This window comes from Perissodus microlepis, chromosome 16, assembly GCF_051167445.1.
Source record: "Perissodus microlepis isolate ML-2025 ecotype Zambia chromosome 16, ASM5116744v1, whole genome shotgun sequence".
In the NCBI taxonomy this organism is placed as follows: Eukaryota; Metazoa; Chordata; class Actinopteri; order Cichliformes; family Cichlidae; genus Perissodus; species Perissodus microlepis.
In genome coordinates, this window is record NC_140476.1 from 23,389,316 (window position 1) to 23,407,889 (window position 18,574).

At 39.9% G+C, this 18,574-nt stretch overlaps 1 protein-coding gene across 1 annotated transcript in view; it reads right to left on the reverse strand.

Moving 5' to 3' along the window:
- Positions 1-4: 4 nt before the first annotated feature.
- cerkl (CERK like autophagy regulator) overlaps positions 5-18,574 on the reverse strand; it is a 32,893-nt gene continuing 14,323 nt past the window's right edge. Inside the window, exons 4-14 of the mRNA XM_084907552.1 lie at positions 13,336-13,467; positions 12,513-12,576; positions 9,943-10,073; positions 9,747-9,821; positions 5,736-5,913; positions 5,070-5,135; positions 4,580-4,617; positions 4,372-4,480; positions 4,149-4,245; positions 2,156-2,352; positions 5-666 (exon numbers count right to left, since the gene is read on the reverse strand). Coding sequence (XP_084763678.1) covers positions 588-666; positions 2,156-2,352; positions 4,149-4,245; positions 4,372-4,480; positions 4,580-4,617; positions 5,070-5,135; positions 5,736-5,913; positions 9,747-9,821; positions 9,943-10,073; positions 12,513-12,576; positions 13,336-13,467 — 1,166 coding nt within the window. The 3' untranslated portion in view covers positions 5-587. The remainder of the gene's footprint in view (positions 667-2,155; positions 2,353-4,148; positions 4,246-4,371; positions 4,481-4,579; positions 4,618-5,069; positions 5,136-5,735; positions 5,914-9,746; positions 9,822-9,942; positions 10,074-12,512; positions 12,577-13,335; positions 13,468-18,574) is intronic.

Genomic DNA, 18,574 nt, shown 5'->3' on the forward strand with positions numbered 1-18,574 from the left:
CAGCTTGATTTTTATACTTTATTCCAGTCGCAGTATGATTTGAGTCAAAATGAGAATCTACATGCATACATCAGGTCTGCTTTTGCTTCACCATCATCTGCACAGATAGAAAAGTCACCTATTAATACCTTTATTCAAACATGAACCCTTTGGGAAGTGAAATAAACTGGATTTTGAACACAAATTAAACAAGTTTGTTCTCTGCCACAGAAACAAAAACTGGATGAAAAAAAGCAACATATGAAATTAAAGTCACATGATCTGTGAGAAATGGGTAATGAAACTGTAGTAAATTGTAAACATTAAACCATTTTTATGTGCATTGGTCAGTTCTGCAGCTGATACATGAATAAAACTTACAAAACATTCACATTATACTTTGATAAAAAGAATATAAAATTAATACAGCTTTAAAGTAAAGGAGCTTTTTTTATTTTATTTATTTTTCCTCTAAGAATATATCGTTAAAATCATGGGCGGACGACCAAAGTTTCAAATTGTGAGTTCAGAGTCTGTACAAAGACCACTGTTGAGTCATTTTGGTTACCGTGGTGAGTGTCACACAGAGCAGCGCCCCCTTGTTGTTCTCAGATGCAGCTGCAGGAGACAGAAGACTCTGCCTCTTCCACCTCCTCGCCGTACAGAGTGATGAGTCTTGGGTGGACTCTGAATGCACCACAAAGACATACAGAAACGCAGACACACAGTCAGGTGGATATTAAGGACCTGCAGACATGTTGCTATGGTTGCAGGAGCATGGCCTGATTGGTATTGATGTAAATGTCACAGAATGTAAAGAAACAAACACAGTGTGAGCTCCAGGACAAGGAGACCAGTCAGTCGCTTGGTACTGTGAAAAATGAAACCAATCGCATCGTGGATCAAAATCTGCTGGTACTTTTCTTCATTATTTCATCAATTTTTGCACTACTGGATGAAAAGCAGCACCAAAACATGACAGAGCCTCCACCTGCTTTAGTGATGGCTGTTGACACTCACTGTTGTACCTCTCTCCTGACCTGCTCCACACACACACAAAAAAAAATTTGATTCAAATATTCAAATATGAATTCATCCCCCTATAACATCTATTGTCACTGATATTCAATCCAGTTCTTGTGTAATTTGGCACAACTCAGCCACGTTTCCATTCATGAAGAATGGCTTCTTAACAACCACACTTAAACTGAGACCATTTCAAATGAGGCTTCAGTGAGCAGCAGATGGATCAGATGCATTTTCAGGTCTTTGCTAAATTTTTCAATTTCTTTCGATGAATTTCAACATGACTTTCAAATCATGTTATCTGTTTTTTAGGCCGGTCACTTCTTCTTTTGTCTTCCGTTTGTCCAGTTTCCTCAAATCTTTTAAGAACTCACTGAACATCATACTGAGATATTACGGATGAGGATTAGGGCCACTGGAAAAGAAAAAAAAAGTAGGCACGTCTTTTTTTTTTCTTTTTCAGAATTCTGACTTTAATCTCAGAATTCTTAATTCTGAGAAAAAAGTCAGAATTCTGAGAAAAAAGTCAGAATTCTGAAAAAAAAAGTCAGAATTCTGGAGAAAAAAAAAGTCAGAATTTTGAGAAAAAAGTCAGAATTCTGAGAAAAAGGTCTGAATTCCGACTTTAATTTCAGAATTCTGGGGGAAACTGGAAAAAAAGAGGCACTTTTTTTCCAGTTTCTCTAATCCTCTTCCATAGAGATATACCAAGTTTGTGGCTAATATCTCTTTGACAATCATCATATTGGTGCAAAAATATTATTTCGTGCTAAGTTGTCTGTTATGTGTAGACACAACATGGGTTCAGCCCTTGTGTTAGGTCCCTTTTTATGTTTGAAAGAATCATAAATCACTGTTAATGTTTTAATAAACAAAACAAGATACCTCTGAAAAGGATGAGGTACAAGGACTGGACTGAAAATAAATGAAAGAGCAGCCATTGTCCAAAATAATAATAATTATCATTATTATTATTATCCTCTATATTCACCTCTTCTTGCTGTATTTTATTGATCGGAACTAAAAGGAAAAATAGTGCCTTGATCATCAATAATCAATGCTTGAATTAATCAATTCAGAGTAATTCCTATGTTTGTAATGATTGTATTATCTGGATATATTTTTAATAACGAAGGCGTGAGCGTCCCACCTGATGAGCACTTCATTAGCAATTTCCACCAGCTCTCCGTCGATGTTCCAGGGGAAGGTTGTTCCTTCTGCGTGGATGAAGGGTGTGGTTTTCAAGTCACCCTCCTCTTCACTCTCATCCTCAGAACAGCCAATCAGTGAGGAGGGGCGAATCTTCACTGCTGACACAGCATGCGTCTCCACGAAGGAGAAGTTGAACTGCACACAGATAATCAGTCAGAGCTTTGTCTGTGTGTGTGTTTCTGTGTGTGTGTGTGTGTGTGTGTGTGTGTGTGTTAAAGCTGAGCTGATGAGGTCAGAAAGAGCCATTAAGATCTCCGTTAAGCAGCTTGTTAGAGAGAAGCAGGATCTGTCTGTGGTTCTTCCGGTCCACTGTCCTCTGCTGTGAGGCTCCAACAGGGGGCAGCAAAGACCAGCTGACTGTCCCACTGTCTGTCTGTCTGTCTGCTGTCCTCTCCTGCAGGTTTGCGCTTTCTTAAATTAAAGCCGTTCTTATAGGACAGATTAACATCTATCTTAAAACAAGAGCCCAGAGGATTCCAGTACTGTCCTTAAATACACACTTGATTTAACTTCACAAGACTGTGAATTGTAGAGAGAAATATTTTACTACTCCACTACGCCTAATTGATGGCTTAAAAATTTTCTCTAGCAGTTTCTAATATTTTGTCTATTTGATAATATGAATTTGAATTTATTGCATCTCATTAAAGAGAGAGACCTACATTTTCAGCTTTTTTTAATAGATCAAAGCAAACAAAGGATATGATTAATTGATCATGGAAATATCCAGCAGGTTAATGTATAACTGCAGCTCCACTTCAATTTAATGCTGCTTCAATACCAACACACAGGAGGATTTGCACCAAAAAGCACTGAAACTTTAAAATTATTTTGATAAAATCATCAGATTAGTAAAGGTGTATTCAGTTTTTCACACACTCTACATCACACAAGTGACAGGAGAGGTTTAAAGTCCACAGTAGGACATAAACTGTAAGGGTCACATGTGGGCAGCTCCACTTGAACACCCACTTTTGCCGTGCTTTCTGCTGAGATGTCAGGACGGACGCTAGCAGGATGTAGGCCAGTCAGTAAACAGCCTGTTTACTCCAAGTCTGAACACCACACTGCCAGTATATTTAGTAAGTGGGTTAGTGTGCAGTCTCTCTGCCCAGACCAGGTCATGCTGAACCAGGCTAATCTACTCACTAACTTCAAGGAAAACTGCGGTATTTTTAAAACTGGAACCTACTTTCCCATCTTCTAGAGTCTTTAGGTGTTGTGAACGTTGAGGGATTGTGGTATAATCAGCAGCCATTAATCGACTGTAACACAATCACAAAATTGTCCCGAGTCAAAGTGCTTGTGTGACCCTGAAGTCAAGAGTGAGTTCCCACGACAATAAATTGCTCTCTTCGGTGGAAAACATCCGGGTGGAAACATATATAACAGCTGAGGCTGTCATCAGCATAATCTACACACTGCACCAGCTCTGTGCAATTAAACTACAACATGTTGTCTTTGCTTTTTTTGCACAGTAGAGTTTAACTGACGCACAATGTCCACTCAGAACAGTCTTGGAAATGTTGATTTCTGCAGGTTTTTGTGTGTTTATGCTGTTAGGGGTTTTTTTTAGTTTATTTTCTTGTGTACAAAGATTTGCCCCATTTTTAAAAATTATTTTAATAGTAATATGTACTGTAGATGATGAAATCCATAACTCATTTGCAATTTCACAATGAGAACTTGCAAACACTTGAACTTCAACTGCACCAGACAGAAAAAAATGCATATTTTTTTGAGTAAACTGGGAGTTTGTAAAGAAAAAAAGGTAGCTATCATACTCCGACATTCCTTAGTTGTGAATATTTTAGATTTTAGATTGCAAATGTTCAGTTCCTGAGCCTTAAAAGATCTGCTAAAGGTTTTAGTGAGGATTTGAATGGAATAAATTGATTCATGTTATTTTCACCTCTGGCAGGTGTTCTCACCTGTCCAGTAGAGCTGCTGTATCTCTTTAGGTGTTTAATAAACTCAGACCTGGAGGTGTTTCCGACCGCAATCAGCGCTGCACTGCCATTTGCCAAACTGTCAAAAACAGGAAGTGGTGGAGACTGTTAGCATTATTAGAAACATCATCATGCATTAACGTGCACTGTGATGCATTCAAGGCCAAAGAGCAGAAGATCGAGCTAATCTTCGTACACTGTGTACCTGGTGTTTGGAGCTAGTCCTTGAGGTGCGTGTGGACTCAGGCAAGGGATAGACATGATGCTGATGCTCAGATACAGGCCCTGATTGGTCACCCAGGACTCCTCCCCCTCTGTACACACAAATCAAAGAAAGAAAAAGTAAGACAGAGAGTAGCTGGTAGCGATTAAAATCTGATTTGTCCATTTTAATAGAGAAGTAGTGGTTTTACCGGACTTTGGGTCCTGGTCTTGGTCCTGGTCCTTATCTCTGAGAAGCAAGAAATCAAGTTAATTTTTCAAACATGACAGAAGAGTTGCATTCACAGTGAAGAAAATTTATATAACGGACCAATATCATCAAACACAGAGCCAGTTATTAAACTAATCATGGTAAAACAACAGCTTTGACTCAAACAGGCTCTCACTGCTCTTAATAAATTTACGTTGATTTTGTTTCTGGTAGATTTGTGCTGCAAGTCTCTGTAGTAGACAAGCTGTTACGCGGTGTGTTTGCCTTTCTGGTTCAGCTGCTGAGTAAATGTAACAGCGCAGCAAACTAACAAACACTGTTGGTGTGGAACAATTACAGTCTCCTCTGAGTGCTTGTAACCTGTTTAAACAAATGCATATTGTTTTTTATGGTGGTCTGAAGACACTTTAGATGTACCATCCAACATCACAGAGCATATGTGCGTGTTTGTGTGCGCGCGTGTTTCTCACCGCTGTACAAACAAATTGCTGTTTGACTTCCTTGCTGATAAAAAGGAGAGCTGACAGTCCTCCGGTCTGAGGGAGACAAAGAAAAAAAGAAATAAGAAACCAGCTAGTCCTAGACCTAGCTAGACCTCAGTCACACTTAGAGACCAGTTGGCAACCCCTTGGCAACCTCCGGTCGCTAAGGAAAAATATGTATTTTATGAGTGGTTGCTGGAGGATGCTTGCTTTCAGCATGTCTAAAATGGTGGCAAAGAAAGTGATGCACCAAAAATCACCTTGTGATTACTTGTGTTGCTATCAGATTGCCACATGGAAGACACTGACTCTAGCTTTAGCGAAATGATAAAAATGGGATGCTAACAGGAAACAGACAATTTTTTTGCAGACAAATCAGTGTCATCCATACATACTACGAGTGACCTCAGCAACCTTCCAGCAATCAAAAGCATCACAAGCACCGTGGAGCACTGTATACCTCTTTGTGACCAGTTTCACTCAGCAACAGCTAACAACCTCTAGCAACCAAACAGTCATGGAATACAGTTTTCCTTAGTGACCAGTGGTTGCTATGGGGTCACTGAGGTCAGTCAGTCAGGTCTGTGTGACTGAGGCCTTAGGAACGCACATTTACATTTAAAAGTAAAAATTATATATGTGTGTGTGTGTCACCTCAGCCTAGCCAGCGTCTTAACCAGAGCATACTCTCGCCGCCGTGACGATGGCATCCATCTCTTCTTTTCTGCCCTCGCTAAACTCCGCCCGCCAAAGCCAAACATGGCAGAGAAACCGAAGCACACCAACTGGCCATGAGACGAGAAGCTGCACATGTCCACCTGCTGCAGGTGACCTGCAGGCAGAGAGACACCAGCACACTGAGAGAAGACCCTTTAAACGATTCATTAGAAACAGTTAGGATGCAGCAACACACACAGCTGTGTTTCCATCACTTCAGAGGACATCACACAACTCTTACTCCAAGCCTTCACACTGAAAATGAATCATTTTGTAACCTTACTATGCGTTTGTACATTTTGTGGTTTTTATCCATACAAAATGAGACATACAAATACACACAGTCTAAAATACGGCTAATTAACAGAATGTGTGAAGCCGATTAATAACTCTGAATCTGAGGAAACATTATCAACGTTTCCTCAGATTCTTTTATGTGTGTGGTAAAAAATGGCTTCCACGCCAAACACTGCTTACGGTTTTATTTTTCTACAGCCTTTGAACGCAGCACAAACCATAGAAATAACTAAAATAATTTTAAAAATAACCAGATTTTTCCATCAAGCTCCTTTACTGAGATGCTCCACCAGCTTTTAGATGGATACACACAAAGGCACACGCACTAAGCGGGCCATCTGGCCACATACCTGCTGTAACCTACTGAACTGAACTGCTGTCTCCGCACCTGTCTGTCTGACTGCCTGTCTGTCTCTCTGGACAGAATCTGATTTCCTCACCATATGGCGTGTTGTCAGTGTGTTTGTGTGTCAGTGTGTGTTGCGCAGGATTAAAGCTGAGACGGTCAGTGTGTCACCGAGATCAAACCTGCGGCGATTCTTAAAAGGTCCAACCAATATTCATTTACATCACAAAATCATTATCTTTCTGTTTGGCTCCTAATCCACCTTTAGGATTTATTTCCATACCATATTGGTAGCTCTTATTCAAAAATATAGTGGATCAAGTGGTTGAATGTAAAAAAATATTTGTACCTAATATATCCTATATATATTAAGTACAAATATAATAATCAGTGAAAGTAAAAACACCAAAATGACTGAGTTAATTCAACAGTAAACTAACTGATTATTAGAAAGTTGTGTTAGCATCACATGAGCTGGATGACTGTTTCTGTTAGCAGTAAAATGCTCACACAAGTCATTTTTAAAAAATGCTGAAATAAATGAATATCAACCAATAATTATCCCACACAAGCATTTAGGGAGGAGACAAAAGACATCCGTCAGAAGTCGTATATCTAAAATGGCACCTGTAACAGACTGCTGCACAACTGCAACATAAATGAATTTTAATTTATTTAAAGGCCCCTTGAGATACAGTATCTCGTTTTTAAGGGCAGCGCTAAAAATGGACACATGAAACCACCAGTAGGATGATTTAGGGCTGCTGCTCAGCTCCAAGGCTGTAACTTTAAACTTTGTTTTTTATTGAATTAAACCATAATTTTCCCCCTCTTGAAACAAGCTTTTCTAAAACATACTTTGAAAATACCCCAACACTCTGTGGAGATGTTGTTATGTCACTGTATGAGAAGGCTGCTGGGCTTTTTGGATTGATAGCATAGAAATCAAATTATTACTCTGTAATATGTCACAGTGAAATGACTCTAATTACTATTATCATCAGAATTTGAAACATTCATTCTATTAACATTTAAAAACTCTAGAAGAATTGAATGATTTGTTTATTTTATTGGGTTCATGTGAGCAAACAGCGAGCAGGGAGTCGACTCAGTGTCTGAGGAGCTGGTTAGTGCATCTGCTTTGTGAGCTGAGTTTGTTGACGCTGTGAAACATCCTCAAGGAGAAAGCTTGGAGACTTTTTCAGGACTTGTGGAAGTTCTTATAACTTCCAATGTTCAAGTTCTTGAGTAAATCATTAATGAAGGTAGATTTATAGTCATTCTGTGCCAAGGCAGAAATCACTGTAATGTGCCGGAAGTGAACAGAGTGTTCATAATGAAAAAACAAAAACAAAAAACAGCAGACAAAGCAGCAACAAAACTTTCTACACTTTCTACAACATTTCTACACTGCCCAGTACTAATTAGTAGATGACCTGCACAAAAATTACTGGTTTGTGGATAAATGCAGGTAAAAATGCAGACTCACACTTTTGTAAAGCAGGGTTCACATGTACCAGTTTCATGCTTCATTTATGCACTTGTAAATGCGCCATATTGCTTGTACTTCTGGCATCAAAATGTCAAAAATCGAATTATTCAGACTGTTGTATATGAGTTACATCAGGCCGTTGTTACTCCCAGACAGCTAGCTTGGCTAATCCTAATTGCTATTTGAACCTCGACCAGCTTGCCTTCTGGTTGTTCGTTACTGCTATGATGACGGTGCCAACAAAGATACCCCTCCAAACACCAGGAGGGCCAACCGTTGAGTATTAATTTAATATATATCAATATCATATTGAATCTGTTTGTGAGTCTAGAGATACAGTATGCTGAAGTTTCAGTGTACAGGCTATTGCATTGCTTTGGGTTTTGCTATATCAGAAAAGAGAAATTCACATATTGCTAAAATTGTCTCTATTTTTGTCCCACTCATTGTTGCAGTGAAGGTTTCTAACAAGCCAGGCTAGAAAAGACTCAGCAGGTTTTGAACTTCTGGAAAAAATTTTAAACTCTGTGAGCAAGTAGTTTTTCATACAACAATGAACGAGGCAAACTGCTTTAAACAGGTAAGGTGATCATTGATGAGATTATTGTAAAGTGGTCAAGGTGGTGACTTTCATGTCATGCTTTTATATATTTATGTTTTGAGATCAGGACAGAATTGGCCCCCTTATGAAGGATTTTCCAGCCTCTGTTAAACAGAGCAATGAATTTTGAACACAGCTTTTCCAAACATTAGTTTAATTTTGGATGCTTATTTTGTTGGATAGCAGCCTGCAGCCATTTGTTGTAGTTTTCGCCTGTAGCTCTCTCTACAGCTGAAATGCTTTTTTATATACAAAAAAACAGCCAGAAATACAAAAGGTCTGACACACACCTATAAACAAGCTAAGGCCATTTCACATACAGAAAATTTTAAGTGTCAGCTGCAACTCCCAAACATAAGTTGATAAAAGGTCAACAGTTAAGCCGCTATTTTCAAGGGATGCTCAGGCTCTGGTAACCATAGCAGCAGCACTGATGCTTCCGCCCCTGTTAGTAGTTTAACGTCCAGCAAGGAGATCATGTGATTGTGGATGAGCACACCTCATCAGTGTTATGAAGACAGGAAAATTCACCTGCAGTCACCTGGTGTCTGTGGGAACAGCTTCCTACCTGGGAATTTTAACAGTTTTCTATTGTTCAGGAAGTAGTCTCATTAGGGCTATTGAATTTTCCCATCTGTCTCACACACATACAAACTCAGCTCGCAGTATTAATTAGTGACAATGAAACATCATCACACCATAAGCTGTCATTCAAACACAGCTGCCCGCCCTGCTGCTAGGTGATTGGTTACCGTGTTTACCTGACAGTGTGGTGGTCAGAGACAAAGGGGGCGGGGCTGCTGCAAGCAGTGTAAACCTGTGATTTAGTGATTTCAAGTGAAACAGACCCTGTTGTTAGACATCTGTCTGTTCACTCCCTCCAGTCCCACCGTCTGTCTGCATGTTTGTTTGTTCTTAAACACTGTCCCTGCTGCCGGACTGACATTCAGCCAATCACACCAAAGCTTAGCAAGAGCTGAGCTTTGGTGTGATATGCTTTAAGGAAATGATGTCTGTTACACGAAGAACCTGGCTACGATTGCCACAGATTTAATATTAAAACAGAACAGATTTTTGTCCTTGAAAATTTAAAATCTTGGACAGATTTATAAAAAGGCATAGACGACGCTAGGTGATCCAAATATAGATTTACTAAAGACAATTCCAACCAACCCCAATCTATGTAACAGATCTACAACATGTAAGCTTTACCCAAGACGATGTGGAGGGCTGCAGTGACTGGATCTCTGACTCCATGAACAGAACAGGAAACCACATCTGTGGAACCTGCAAACATGTGAAGACAGACCGTTAATAAAAGTACTTCATGTCGTGTTTTTGCATACCAGCATACCAAACCTTATGAGACCTTAAAGCAGTGGTTCTGTATGAGAATGCCCTCGCTTACCAGCTGGGATGATTCCCAGTGGCAGTGCAGCTCTCACTGGTTTTTCTGGGGAATCTGCATCCAGCTGGGCTCTGAGGACCAGAGCATGACACAACTCTGCAACTGAACCATCTCCACCGACGCACACCACCCTGACGGACAGGTGGAAAAAAACTAGTGTGAGGACAGGTAGACATTTACACAAGTCAGTCTCAATCATCCAAATCTAAATAAGGGTTTATTGTGAAGCTCATTGAGGTGGTTATACTAAGTCAAGGACACAGACTTCACTGACATTATAGTCCTCTTATAGCACTTTTGAGGGCTGCTTGAAGTGTTGATCCATTGTTGGCTCATTGAAATGTGAAGTCTCCATAAACGCATGGTCACAAAAAATTGTCAGGGACTCAATCTTGGCACCTAATGACAACATTTACATTATTTGGACCCAAGCAGACTTAACAAACTCACAGCCACAAAAAGTATAATACACCTAGAAGACATTTCACAGATCTCAAACTCCTGATGATTTAAAGGAAAACCATCCAGCAGAGGATGTGGCTTTTCTAGTAAAATTGACAATTTGTTTTATAATACAACAGGGTAAGTAACCTGAATGTTTTTGGGCACTAACTAAAATGTTTGTGCAGGGTGGTCCTGAATGTGTGATGCTGAGTACTTATTTCTTTTAACTATTGATGAATATCGACAGATGGTGAATGGATATTTATAAATACTCTAGGTTGTATTTTCACTGGAAAGGTTTGTATTTTAATTAAGCACAAATATTTCTCAACATTTCTTGTTCAATAGAAAAACATCAGTACCAAAGTTTTGATACTCGAATTAGACTACAACTAAACTAGTAGACACACAGAAACTGGATTTTAGAATGACTGTGATGGGTTTTATTTTGAAAGGCTCCAGTGAATTGCTCTCCTACAGTCACCAAACTCTTTAATATTTATGATTGCTGGGGGGCTTTAAAGGTCTACACACTAACAGGCAGTAGTATAATCCATGTCTTGTTTTAGAATCTTAAGTTAAGTGTTAAAATCGTAAGTTTAGAATAAAGTTGACTATAAAACTAAAACAAATATATATTTAACTCATGGTGTGAAATGCTTTCGAGCAATATTTTAACCATAACAGATGGAGAGAGAGAAAAATAAGAACTCACAATCACAGGGTGAAAAAAAGGATACACTCTGGACAGTCTATCATATGGTACGCTCAAAGAGACAGAGAGGGAATCATTTACAGTCACATTTCTACTAATGACCCATACAGAGTCACACGAAAGATAAAACTCATATTTTGACCGCTTTTGAAAAAAAAAAGTTGTATTTTATTTTAGGGTAGGGTGGGAGGCAGTTATTGTTTGTTAGTATTAATGAAAAAAAGTAAACAAAAGTGAGAAAGTGAGAAGGTTCATCTTCCGAGTCTTTATTTTCAGTAAATGGGAGGTGAACAGTCTCCGTCCCCTCCCCCTCTTCCTGAGTATGGGATTACCTGGAGCTGTAGTCGCCACGGTGACAGCCAACCTAATTGGCAAATGTAGGTTTCAACCAAATCACACAGACACACACACACACACACACCCCCAAACACCTACCCACACTCAGCAGCTAGCTTAGCAACGCGGAGCTAATCTTCTCTAAGCACATTAAGCTTTATGAGGGCTGAGCACAAAAGCTGCTTACATACACACACACACACACACACACACACACACACACACACACACACACACACACACACACACACACAAACAATCAGAAAAAGACTGATGAGAATTTGATAGCTGCTTTTGTACTTGTAGCTGCTGTTCTGTCACTGGAATGAAAAGTTATTTTAACTTTAACAACAAAGTGAACAGTTAATGTTTGGTATTTGATCATCTTACCTGTGTGTGTGTGTGTGCATGAGGTGTGTGAGATCAGTCAGGGTCAGTGTGTTTCAGTGTCCGCCTTTGACGGTAAACTGCTGTTTGATTATCCAGTTCACCTCAGTTCAGCAGCAGGATGATGTCACAATTTAAACATGGTAAGTTTCATGTCAACGCACTTACCTTTAAACAGTCAACTATTTCCAACTGTAAGATTCCACTATCACCTGTCCTCTTGAGGAATAGGGACCAGCTGATCGTCAGCTAGCTTTCTTTTAACTTGGACCTGAGATCATTTATCTCGCCTTCAAGTGCATATTTTAGACTCATCCAGTTTAAAAGCTACAGACAGTTTCATCGATCTCACAGTGCTGACAGCGGATTGCTTTAAGCTTAACATACAGAAACGTCTACTTGATATTTGACACACACGATACAGCAGATCATCTGATCATCTTCAAGTGCGTTGACTACTTTCAGCACAATTAAAGGTGGCTCCACCTGTCTGTAATCAGTCACACATTGGTTCAGAAAGCAACATATTATGATACTGAACATCTATGGATGAATAATAACAAAACTACATTTAAACTGTAAATTATTTTTACAATAATTTCTTACTCTGGATTTTTTAAATGGAAAAATCCTGATGAATCCCAACCAAGCAATGATTTTGAAAGCAAAAAAGATATAGATGACTAACCCATCATATTCATCCAGTTTGCATTCCTTTATCACTGAGAGAGCATGACCCTTCCTCTCTGTTACTGGAGAGAGAAAGACAGGTAAAGACAGAGAGAGGGGGAAAAAATAAGTAAGCAGATGGAGAGACATTGAGATGGACAGAGATAAAGTGTTCGTGCATATGTGTGGTCAGATGAAGTGTGTGTTTGATGACTGCCAAAAAAAAAAGTGGGACAGCGGATATCACACCATCTGCTGAGAGGGGGAGAGCAGAAGCAACCAGGAGGAATCAAGAAAAAAGGAGGAGAAAAAGGAAACATGGGAAAAGTGATGCGACAAGAAGATAGGAAATGAGAAGGAAAGAGGACACAAGGATATGAGGCAGGAGAGGAAAACAGAAAGGTGAAAAGAGGACAGGTGGAAAGAAAACAAGAAAACAGCAGAGAGGAGAAGCACTGGAAATGAGACAAGAGCAAATGATTGGAAACAGGAGGAGACAGGAAAGGAGAGGAAAAAAGATGGAGAAGATGAGGGGAGGAGTGCAGAGGAGGCTGTCTCCCTCTGTCACAACAGATGGGCTAAGCTCCGCCCCCTATATCAGGTTACCTAGCGACCAGAAGCTGCCATTAACTCTGACCTTTGGACTCCCTCCACACACACGCGCGCACACAGATTTCAGTATCATGTCTGGTGTCAGTAAAGATCTAGTTGTTAAAACCCTGCCTCACATAGTTTTATATTTAAAAATAAACACACAAAAATACATACATTTATTTATATTTATTAATCTAATTTTTCAGTGTTTCTACTGAGCAGAAAAATAAACACTTGGATGGACTAACCTGTGATGTCGGTTCGGATGTCAGCCATCTTGAATAGAGGAGCCACGTGGTCTCTGTAGATGTGAACGGCCTCCTTCTTGTGGCTGCTAGGGTTGATGAAGACTTTCAGATTTGTAGGACGGCTGCTGAACCCTGAAAACACGCACACATGCACACACACATTTAGCAGGTGCATCATAGGTTGGATTTTGAAAGAAAATGAAACCCTGCAATGGTTGGTTAGCTACACTAGTGATGGGCTATGAGCCAGTTATTGTTCAGCAGACTAAAAGATAGTTAGGTCCATACATCTTAGCACAGTAATACCACAACAGTGAATTTTAAACAAAACAATGTAGATGTGAAGTAGACACAGCTTTAATTCAAAAGCTCTCCCTTAACACTTCAGTAATTACAGTGATTTTCATGCAGAGTCCCCCCATTTTCAGAGGATCAAAAACGACTCCATGCATTACTAAGAGATTTTGCCCAGATGTGCAAACCACTTGGTGGCAAACTGGTTCACAGTCATGAGTTTTTGATCCTTTGAGTCTCCTTTATTGAGACTCAGTTGCACTTCATGTTTATTAGCATTTAACAAATATCTGAGTAGTGACACCTGCTTTTCAGGAGTGGCTGTGTGATGACGTTACCGGCAGCACGTGAAGCAACCATTGCAGTGGGATACACTGGCGGCTTTACACTGCTACTAGCATAGCTCCTTGGCTGTAGGTAATATTTCCAACTACACCACATGCCACTGTGTGTTTTGGTCCACAATATAGTGCCCTTAAAAGTCAAAAATGAAAGAAAAAAAATGTGTTCATGTGCTACTTTTAGTGAACAAAAAAGATAAAATAGAAAAATTACTGCTGCTGATTACATAAAGTTCTGGATTATAAAATGTCTATGAACTATTTTTCATCATAGCCAGCTGAGGGTTCCACTTCACGTTCCTCTGCAGTTGTGTTCTGATAGGTGAAGCAGTTTTATATGTTTATTTATGTGCACTCAAGAAGTTAAATAACTTTTCATTTTGGACAATAAGATTTGGAAGACTGCAAATATTTTTCTAAAAATACTAAAATTTTAATATGAGCTCTTAATGCGTTAATTAAAACAACAATCAACTTACCAAGTGATGACAAACATAATCAATCAGCCCAACAGCTGACTGTCCTTACTTGAACGCTGATCACAACACACTTTGTTATCGTGGCTGACATTAAGTATCTGAACAAACTGAAGAACATCTTCACTTAAAATTCTGCATGGATCAGAAACTGAGTTCCGCATGCCCTAAATTTAAAGTATTAACCCAGAGATATATATAAATAAACAGATAACACGTGTCTGTACAGCTACTTCAGTATATGTGGAGGTAGCCTGTTTGATACATCAGAATATTGTTTACATCTACAACACTGGTTGATGGGTGTGTGTGTGTTGTTTCATAATATCGACACACTACACACATACACAGACCCCCTGTATGACGCATCATTAGGCAGATTTAGAGACCGCATTATGAATCCCTCTGGACCATCTCAGATCAATACACACACACCAGCTCCATTATCCCTCTCATTACTATAATCTGCTCCCAAAAGGCCGTGACCTCGCCCTGTTAATGACCCCCACACACATATACACAATGTGCACCTCCTGCCATCACTCCACCCCACGGCTCTGACCAGGTTCTCCGGAGCTCCTGTGAGGAGCTACCCGACACCTCCACATCTCTCTAGTGGTCCCCCATCAAATACCAGAATCTCCACCCTGTCGTTGTCCCACAAATCTCAGGCCTATTTCCATTCTAAGCAACACATCTGTGCTGCAGCGCTAAACAAACAAGCCTGAATAAACCTACATTTCGTTCTGGTTTTATGTGGAAATGCAATCAATTAAAAAAGGCCTCAAAAGACACCTTATCTCTTACTGATCTTATAATTATAAGAGATGACCTTGTGATGATAACAGAGGGTCTCATTACTATCATCAGGAGCAAAGTTGGGTTGCTTAGTTTTCAATATTTATTCATGTGTGCTGTAATTGATTCTCCTTCAGTTTAACGAGCATGGATTATTCTGCTCTTTAACTGCTAATAACAAGAGAAATGGAAACAAAACAAACCTTTATTTTGAAATCTGGAAGTATTCTTTGGTGGGATTGGCAGTACTTTTAAAGTGGCTTATGAAACTGCCTATCAGGTCAGTATTTAGTTCAGTAAGTTCAATACCAGGAAACCCTAAATTGGGATTGTTGCAGTATCCTCTGTCCCACACTTGTGAAATCTCTTTTGCCCACCAGAGTTGTTTTACTGGTATCACCACCATCCATCAGTGTTTCTTAAACTGAGCATTTAAAACACAGGAGCAGCTGTTTTGACCACGCAAAGGCGAATGGCAGCTGATTCTATTGTGGATTTTTTAAAGCCACCTTGGATGAATTTTAGAAAGAGAGTAACTTCAGCAGGTCAGACTGGGCTTTCTGCATGTACACTCCCAACATCTTGAAATAACTGCACACTTTTAACCAATAATAATAATAATAATAATAATAATAATAATAATGATAATTTAAAAAAAGATTTCATTGCATCCCATATTAAAGAATAAAATACATGTAGATTAAATAAAATAATGGCATGATTGCCCACTGATTGCCTAGCTTTAGTGACAACTGATGACTTTTCTTATTGTGAGATCTTTTCTTGTAGTAACAGTGCACAGTACAGTAGTGGTAGATTTTGGCACTAGCAGTGGTTGTCTTTGTCTTGTTCTCTACCTGCTGCAGGTTCTGGTTCAAGTGACTCTTCAGTCTACAGCAAATCTCCAGAACATGCAGACATGCAGCACATAATCTTGGATAGACCTTGTGATTTGACAGAGGGCTTTTATCTTTCTTACTAGACATTGTGCTTTCAATTTCTTATGCAATCCAGGAATAGGGAACTGTACATTTGAAAATGAGTGGGTTTTCCAGAATGTTGAAAAATAAAGACTTAACATTTAGACCAGTTACACTTCTTTTAGAGAGTGTATACTGGCAACTTGCTTATAAAAGCTAATAATGTGTTAAAAATGACAGAAATCACTCTCACACTGTTGATGCATAAACAGATGCTTTCTGTCATAAAGGAACCATCTTCACAACAAATGTAAGAAGACGACAGACTCACAGATATAAAGAGGTCAAGTATCCAGCAGATCATCTCTGAGCCTTGACCAGTGACAGGTTGCTATGGCGCTGCTGAAATGTTACCATGGTAAACAATCCCCGTGTCATCAAGGAGTAGTGTTGAGTTTCTGACTGAGCACTTAAGACTGGACTGCTGCATGTTGTTTACAAACAGGCTCCATCTTATTATAGCTTTCAAACATCATTTTTCCTGTCTGTGTATGTTCTCAGTCATCCAGGTCATCGCAAACCTAAGGAAATCCAAATCTTTCCATCCTTAGATCATTTTTAATTAGTTCACAGCTTCATTACCTACACAAGTTTTCTGTGAAGCATTTAACATGCAGTCATTAGATCAGTCTCAGTCTGTATCAGTTTCTCTAGTGTGAAAATGTGCTACTTTACACTTTTTTTTTTAAATCACTGCAAGTTGAAACTTTTTTTTTTTTTCAGAATCAGAAAGGGTTTTATTGCCAAATGTTGAGCAGGTTTACAACATTGCAATTAAGGGGGTTTTAATTATAAATGAGAGTCACAGTGGACAGTGCGGGCTGACAGAGGTTATAGGAAAAGGGTATCAATATCAAACTATTAGTGACATGGTGCTCAGAGCATTTGCACCCGTGGAGTATGCAGCTCAAACGCTCACATATCTGGTTGTCCACCACGATGACATGCTTCACTAGTTCAAGATTTTGGATTTGAGGAGGAACAATCTAGACAACACCTTTCTAAAAGAGTGTAAGGAAAGCCACCTCAGATGGTAAACACTCATCCTCCTGGGAGTCCTGGGAGCTCTTATATAAAAATAAAAGGCGATGGAAAATACAGTGCATGGGTAGCAGGTTCCTGAATTTAATAAAACACAACTATACTCTATTTCTAGAGGTAAAACCTTGCATTTTGATGTTGTCCTTTTGACCATATGACAACTTACAGTACCACTGGACTAACAACACCCATTTTACTCTGATACTGTGACCCCGAGGTTTCTGTAAGCAAGCAGCAACCGCAAGACAAAAGATCTGGGAGGGATCGCTGTGGCACCTGGTGACCTATGAACGCTCACTTCAGTTGTCCTGCGATTTCCACCGGCCTGTCAGTCTGTTGTGGTGTTAAACAACTGCGGTCAGTCGATCTTGCAGACTGACTGTGAGTATGGAATTGGAGTCTATACAGCAGCAGTTCTCGCCTTTTGTCACTGACTACCATTCACTTTCTGAACAGCATTCTGCAGCTGCTTCACACAGCAAACAACAAAAAATGAGGTTCCAGAAACAGGAAGTGTCTGCGCTGTGCTCACCATTGTGCAGATGACTGTTCAGACCCGAAGGTTAAGAAGTGGTGCCGGCGTCGGCTGCGGCGGGACTGCCCGCTCGGTGACGCCATGATTCGCACAACAATACGCTTTTCACACTGACCTCTGGCTGGAAAATAGGCTTAATGTCCGCACAGCGGCAGAGCTACTGACTGTGTTTACCTTTCACACACACACACAGGCACACAGACTCCTCTGCTGCGGTGTGTAAAGTCACAAAAGCCGTCACAGCTTGATGTGCAGTGTGACCACTTGAGCTGACACACGACCTGCGGGCCATTCATGTCTGTGAGTGTGAGTGCGAGCCCATAAGACAAAGACTTGAAGAAGTTGTGACTTTGCTGCAGGGCCTCATGGATAATCTGGTTTGATAGACAAACAGATGGACAGACAGACAGGTGACCAGCGATAACATGTCAGACTGATGCCATGGTGATAAAAGGACAGTAATGTGTGTGTGACCTCTGACCTCTTCATTTATGGATAGCTTGTAATGTCTCTGTTGCAGTTGGCGTGGTTGGACAAATAGAGAAGAACTGAAATGTAAAATGTGTCCATGTGAGTTAAATCCACACAACAAGCACTTCAACATTTCTATTGTGTGTTAACTGTCAGCCACGCACCGCCCACTACAGTGCACCTGGGAAATCAGCGTCTGGGAACGTCCAACTGCAGCAACATCCAGAGCTTTAGCAGCAGGTGGTTGGGCAATGAAGAGGTTATTCTTCTGAAAACTTTATGTTCTATAGAAATTTATTTGAT